At 45.8% G+C, this 7,544-nt stretch overlaps 1 protein-coding gene across 1 annotated transcript; it reads left to right on the forward strand.

Annotated features, from left to right (window-relative positions):
- The first annotated feature begins 157 nt into the window (after positions 1–157).
- LOC148397917 (junction-mediating and -regulatory protein-like) lies at positions 158–7,497 on the forward strand. Its single transcript, XM_088375128.1, has 10 exons — positions 158–1,399; positions 1,963–2,136; positions 2,840–2,990; positions 3,773–3,942; positions 4,008–4,173; positions 4,400–4,569; positions 4,669–4,752; positions 4,833–4,925; positions 4,989–5,502; positions 5,596–7,497. Exons 1-10 carry the CDS (start codon positions 560–562, stop codon positions 5,904–5,906), a joined length of 2,673 nt encoding a protein of 890 aa, XP_088231254.1. The 5' UTR covers positions 158–559; the 3' UTR covers positions 5,907–7,497.
- Positions 7,498–7,544: the final 47 nt, after the last annotated feature.

Consider the following 7,544-nt stretch of genomic DNA (forward strand, 5'->3'; position numbering starts at 1 on the left):
GTCTAAAGACTGCTCTTAAAATTGTTATATAGCAATAATTACAACGCCTCCACTATGTAGGGGAAAATAAGCAATTACAACTAAATAAAAAGTTAAATTATCTTGACGCATTTTTCATTCGTTCGGTTCTGCACGTTTCACACTGCCTTTGAAGGCATCATCATTTTAGGTCTGTGTGGTCTAGTGGTCAGCTGTGTAGGTAAACATGTCAACATTATTGCATCGGAGGCAACACTAATCTCACAGATTGCTTGCTGCGGGACTGATTGACTCTTTTTTAAAATTGCATCCTTCCTTTGCGTTGCAAGGGTTTATGGTGAGCATGTTTGCATCAGTTTACGATGCGAAGGGTGAGGATCATTGCTTGAAATGCGGTCCGCGGTGGTTCGACGATGCGCACTTGCCGTGGTGTGATGCTTCTTCAATGCTATGCTATTGATGTAGCTCGGACACTGGCTGCCTGACATCCAAGTGGATGGAAATGACACCGCGCTATTCTCAAAGCGATGGACGAGCTCGTCAGCTGAGTAAATGGTTATAACTCCGCGTTGATGCCTTCATGCGCATAGCGGTGTGGTTTCATTACTTTGCAGGGATGTCATTCACAATGGAGGATAATTTTGAATCGGGCTGGGTTGCGGTTCGCCCAAATGCGTTCGAAGACAAGGAGAAGAACAAATTTGTCTTTATCGTAGCCTGGAACGAAGTGGAAGGCAAATTTGCCATAACGTGTCATAACCGGACTGCGCAAAGGAGAAGCTTTGGCGCCAGCAGCAGAGACGCTCCGTTTGAGGATGGAGACAAAACAAGATGGGCCGGAAGTCCCGTCGGGGACAAAGTGTCCAGGAGCCCTGGCTTAGGAGCCAGGGAGGCTGCGGTAAAGGGCCTTAAAAGCAAGCACCCAGTTTCCAAATTAAGCCCTGTCAGGATTAAAACTGTGGTCAACTATGTGTCATCTCACGTCGGTTCTGATACAGAGTCACAGAAAGAGGAGCAGCTGCCCCCTGTGGACTCTTTGGACCTGGAGGATGTTCTGAACCGGGAAGACTGCAGCTGGGCAGGCCTCTTTTCCTTCCAGGACCTCCGGGCAGTCCATCAGCAATTGTGTTCTGTCAATTCAGAACTGGAGGACTGCCTCCCCGTCTTTCCAGAAGAACCAAGCGGGATGTGGACGGTGCTGTTTGGACCGGCTGAGATCTCCGAGACTGAGATGGATGGGCTGTGTTCCAAATTGCAGCTCTACCTTGGCCATGCTCTTGATATATGCGGCTGGAAGATTCTCTCGCAGGTTCTATTCACAGAAAACGATGACCCGGATGAGTATTACGAGAGCCTGAGCGAGCTGAGGCAGTGTGGATACGAGGAGGCGCTTCTCCGTGAAAGTAAACACCTGCAAGAAGTGAGTCAGCTTCTTATCACTCTTTTACAAGAATAATAACGTACCACAACAGTTGCAAACACAAGGTTTGGTTCTAATTTAATATGACCTGCTGCCACTAGTAATTAGTCCACATTGTAATAAAGGAAAATAAAAGAAACAGATGGAGGGTCACTTTAAATTGCCGTACTAACAAATATGTAAATTTAACACATATGCTGACTAACAATTAACCAGCTCCTATCTGAGCTCACAATATTCAGCTGTTTTCTGGCCAAATTATAGTACTAAAATGAGGCCACCAGAAGACACACACACATGCACTGCTCTATCGATCCTTTGTGATGGTTGACGTATTTCAGAGCTGCATTTAGCCTGTTCAGTCTGGCAACAAAACGTGTGACTATTGATCTTATTCCCTAGAAGTAGATCACATTCAGCACCAAGTGCACTTTATTGTGCTGTCAGTATTTACAGTTCCACAAAGCATCCTTTCTTTTTAGCCAGTGGAGTGCGAGTGAAAACTGATATAGCTCAAATAAGTAGACCAACTCACGTATGTTTCTCTTTTCTTGTTTGTGCAGCTTCTGGATAAACACAGAAGCATGGAAAGCATGGTTGACTTGTTGACGCTTTATGAGGAGGAGGACCAGGCTTACGGATGCTTGCTGGAGGCCTCCACGCAACTGTACCAGTATCTGCTGCAACCATTTCGAGACATGAGAGAGCTAGCCATGCTACGCAGACAACAGATCAAGGTAACTAACCCGCCAGACAAGCGATTGCACTTCACAAATGCTTGCAAAAGCATAATAGAGGCATCTCACGTCCAATCGATGCTTAACCACCACATGTGGTGAGCTGGCAACTCGAGTATGTTTTGAATGTGACGCACTATGCAAAGCGATGAATGGATTGATTATAATGCCCTAACCTACTTTACCACTTCAACCGCTATTAAGATGAATACCTCGCTGACGAGGTCAATCAACTAAGCGCAGTTACTTTTATGAAAGGAAACGTTATTACATTGTGCAGGCGTACCTAATGGCGCTTTTAAAGAGTATTTGAATGGAAAAGTGGGCAGTGAGTGGCATTCAGTAGATCTCAAATTACCTGCCGACTCAGACACATGAATAAATCAAGGTTTGTGTGCTGCTATTGGATCACCCAACATGTTCATTTCATTTTCATTTATTAAGTCACTGTATGAGAAACCTTGAAAATGATCCGTGGTAAAATGCTCAGGTTCCACCAAGACTTGAACTTGGATGGCCTTATTCAGAGTCCAGAGTGCTGCGAGGAATGTCATCTCATCGTTCAGCATTTACAGTTTTTACTCCATGCAATTAAATCCTATTAAATACATGTATTATCACTTTTGTAAAAAACTGTACCTCAAGTGTCAAAGTGGTTTATTTTTGAATGGATAAGGTACTAAGCTTAACTCTCTCTCACTAGATCTCTATGGAGAATGACTACCTGGGCCCGAGGCGTATTTACGCTCTCCAGAAGGAGGACTCTGATTGGCAGAGAAAAGCTCAAGAAGCTGTCCTTATTATCCAGGATTTTACAGTAAAATACTTTGAGACAACAGCAAGAGCACAGAAAGGTAATGCAAGACGATTGCTAAAGTCAGTGTCAAGTCGTTAAAGCAGTGGAACAACGGAATAACACGCACACGCAGCGAGGTTGTTATCATTAAGAAAAAACACTGAAATAAATACAAGTAAAATGAAAAAAACATTTTCATTAATAAAGGTAAATAAAAGGATTTTAAGAAAATAACAAAAGCCAAAAGAAACGAAATTTTACGATCACAAAACGAACGATAAGCAAAAATGACACAGACACACACATAGAATGCAAGCCTTGCTCTTTGATTGACCCCTGCACGTTTTCGACCACCAATGTGTGTTATTGAAGCAGTGCAGACAGCAGCTATGTTTTGACATGGAGAGGTGAGAACAAGGTTAGCCAATTGATCACAAAGCAGATTGTTGACTTCACAATGCCACCCTCCCCCCTCAGATTGATCAAGTTATTACTGTTATGTCAGCGTGTGTGTGGATGGATGGATGGATGGATGGATGGATGGATGGATGGATGGATGGATGGATGGATGGATGGATGGATGGATGGATGGATGGATGGATGGATGGATGGATGGATGGATGGATGGATGGATGGATGGATGGATGGATGGATGGATGAATGGATGGATGGATGGAATTGCGTGGGTAGTGGAGGGAGTTATGTGCAGTCTTCAACCACCAACTGAAGTAACCCAAAATGACCACTAGATGTCTCACTCTGAGCATTATCTGACTAAATCCATCCAACACAATGTTTATGTATTTAATCCCCTTTTTTCTCGTGTTTCTATGTTTGCAGGAGTATATGATCGTATGAAGGTGGACCAGCGCAAGTTTGGTAAGGCCTCATGGACAGCGGCGATGGAGCGCATGGAGAGAATGCGCTACTCCGTCGCCAAGGAAACCCTGCAGCTCCAAAGAGCCCGGGAGATAAGCCTGGAGCAGAGGAAGCACACCCTTCGAGAGGAGGTATGCAAGGGAACAAACGTGTCCATAATATTTAACAGTGCATGAGTAACAGGCCCTCCCATCAGATGCAGAGCTTGTGTAGTGGTGAGGACGCGATGACCCTACTGGACCACATGGAGTCACAGTACTATGAACTCCAGCTGCAACTGTATGACATCCAGGCTGAGATCCTTCAGTGTGAGGAGCTACTTCTCACTGCTCAGCTTGACAGCATTCGAAGACAGATGACAGGTATGTCTTCATTCCAAAATGCACACAGCTGCTTTGGTGCATCATCACTTTGTAATTTGGCCAATAAAGCGGATTCTGGTTCTATAAAAAGAGAAATTGAAATATGAAACACAAATACTTTCCTGTAAAATGGGGTATAAATCTCTCTTCTTTTCCATTCAAATATTACATTTTCATTTGATGAAATACTAAATGACCGATGGAGCATTTGTGTATGTGTTTGCAGAGTACCAGAATGAGGTGGTGTACTATGACACGTTTGAAAGCGCTGATGATATAACAGAGGAGGACACTGCTGAGAAGGAAGAACTGCAGCGGCTTCAGGTCAGCGCGCGGCAACTGGAAGCACGAAGGGGCCGCATCACTGCCAAGCGCTCCTATCTGAAGAGCAAGAGGGTGTGTATGCCTGTGTCACACACATTCCAAGTGCATATACATTTGCATTTTAGAATTCCTGTAGGCCGTCCCTAATAATGTCCTCTTGTCCTTCTGCAGGAGATCTGCGTATCGAACCACGTTAAGAAACAGCTGGTGCGCCAAAGCACCCAGAATGAGTCCTTATCTCCGCAGATCTTACTGGTAGACCTTTCTTCACTTTTTAACCATCTAGCTAAACACATGACATGCATAGCTTTATATCTCCACACTGAATTTTACAGCCAAAATACGAAGAAGAAGAAGATGAGAGAAAAAATAGCAGAGTCCGTCAAGAGAGACAGAAGACTCTTGATAGACTTCGCACCTTCAAGCAGGTATGCCGGGAGCTGGAATCCTGCCTATCTTTTGCCGGCTGATCTTCATATCTGTGTGTCCAGCGCTACCCGGGTCAGGTGATCCTCAAGTCGGCACGTTTGCGTGCGGCCCACAGCAGAAGGAGAGAGCGCGGCAGGATTATGCAAACGGACGGCGAGGATGGAAGGGAGGAGCGTTCCGCCCTTGCCGACGCACAAGGGCCGTTGCGCCTCAGCATCAGCGTGCAGACGGACCCCAGCTCGGCGCTCACCACCCAGCCTGTCACAGGCCTGGCAGCCCACTCGCTTCCTCCGTTGCCCGTGCCCAGCGCCGCAGATTCCTTCTGCTCTCCTTGCTCCCTGTCGTCACTGCTGGCGTCTCCGGCCTCACCTCCGCCTCCACCCCCTCCTCTGCCCGTCCTGCCAATACGAGAACAGGTGTCCCCCTCTGAGAGCCTGAAGGCTGAGGCGCAGTCAGGGGAGCGCCCTCACTCCCCGCTTGGCCCTTTCCATCCTCGCTTCTTTGACAGCAGCCAGCTAGTGAGCGCCCGCAAAAAGCTGAGGAAGACTCCTGGCTTTGACGACCACAACAGACGAGGTACTGCCTCCGTATTTGCTGTTCAGCCGTTTGCACTAGTCAGTACGCATATGTAAACAATACATTTCATTCTGTCTTTTCCTGTCTACGCAGGGAGCTGCCCCATGGACGAAGTCCTGGCCTCCCTGAAAAGAGGCAGTTTCCACCTGAAGAAGGTCGACCAGCGGGCCCTCCCTCCCGCTGCCCAGAATGACGACGACTCCAACAACATTTTAGCTCAGATTCGCAAGGGGGTCAAACTGAGGCAAGTCCCCCCTGAAGAAAGGAAAGGCCAGGAGCAGACCACCGCCTCCAAGGACCCTCTGACCAGGAGCATCTATGAGGCGCTTCGACGAATAAAGGAGGCCTCGCCGGAGTCGGACTCTGAGGATGATGGTCTGGGTGGGCCGGACTGGGAAAGCTAGGACTTGAGACTCAAGACCCAACTCATAACACCACACAGTCACAAATTCTACTCTGCTGTATCTTACCGGGATAATGATTTGACTCTGTAAAATGGTGCAAGCATGTTCCCAATAGCACAACACAGAGTGAGGATGAGTCGTACGCAATCACCAAATATAGGTCACCCTGTTCATTTTATATTCTAATTTTCCCCACTGCTTTCAATTATTGTACTGTCACGTTGTAACAACGCCGTATTTATTTACACTTATTCGCTCACGGGTTGTAGCCGCAAATCTTTTACGAATCAATCCAAAAATGAAAAGCAAATTCTGTCTCGACACGGTAACAAAAACATTCATGGGCACGATTTGTAAATTGGGGTCATATGGATTATATGAATACAAATCCTTCTGAGATTTAAAATGAGATCCCATGGCCAACCATTGCCATGGAACATTACAATTGTCACCATCTTTAAAATGTTCTCGTACCTGCCATGGGCAGGCACTGCATGTGGATGTCACTTTACGTATTGGAAACATAGCAGAGGCACACTTCTTGTCAGATGTGAAATTGCGGTAAATCCTTTAGTATGTCACACTAGATTCATCCCCCCTCCCCCTCCCATCCTCTTCTGGCTTCATCACCCCCATGTTCCTCATCCAACGAGGATGACCATCTGCTTAACCGCGGCATGCTACGTGATCGAGATATGGAGCGTCAATTCACGAGTTAATGCCACGCGGAAGGAGCGGAATGTCTTGTGTGAAGGCTTTGCAAAGAGCGTGAGGAGATTTCTGAGCGGGAGGCTCTCCATCCCTCATGCTCACTCACTGCTTTCCCCACACTCACTTGAGTAGGCAGCCACGCTCAGTTGGAAGTCAGTTACTCACAAGCTACCCACACGCTAAGATGTCAGCCAATGAGTTCAGAAATATTCCTGACCATGTTATGTAACTATTTGACTTAGAAGTGGCAGCTCTTGCATCATGTACTTGTGCAAAGACCTACTACATATTATGGACAAAAGTATTGGGACACCGTCTTGTTTACACCCACAGCATCACAAAATGAGGGATCCGTTTTCAGCTGGAGCAGCTGAAAAGTCTTTGGAGTAAATCTCAAACTGGAGCCATAAGCATCATCCAGACATTCATTTTCTTTACCGCTTTGCCTCCTTAGCGCACATATAGACGAACAAAAAAATACCACGCTGCCCGCCCTAAGCTTTATCAATACTTAAGCAGCTGAGAGCAAGATGGCATGGACAGATCATGCGCCAATCACAATTGCAAGCCTAAAAAAATAATAATAATAATGAAATTTTGTGTCTCTCTATTAAAGTTGTGTAGAAATTTCATTACCTCACCTTTATCCTTTTGCTTTCTCAGCATTTTCGGCCAAATGTAAACATTTGGCGTCAACTCGAGTTGCCTGACTACACATCCCCCATCTGAGATGTTATACCTGTACAAAAACAGGAACATTTAATTGCTTTGACATATTGCCCCAAATCCTCTTTTTCTGCTGTAGTAAAAAAATTGATTTAGTCTGGTTTTGTTTTAACAACCTTGTCCTGCATTTAAATAAACCCTTGCCATGCAAATATATTCCGAATGCCTCTTTAACAGATTCTTCAGTTTGATTGATGTGTT

The sequence above is a fragment of the Syngnathus floridae genome, chromosome 5 (assembly GCF_059516105.1).
Source record: "Syngnathus floridae isolate MCC-2025c chromosome 5, RoL_Sflo_1.0, whole genome shotgun sequence".
Lineage (NCBI taxonomy): Eukaryota > Metazoa > Chordata > Actinopteri > Syngnathiformes > Syngnathidae > Syngnathus > Syngnathus floridae.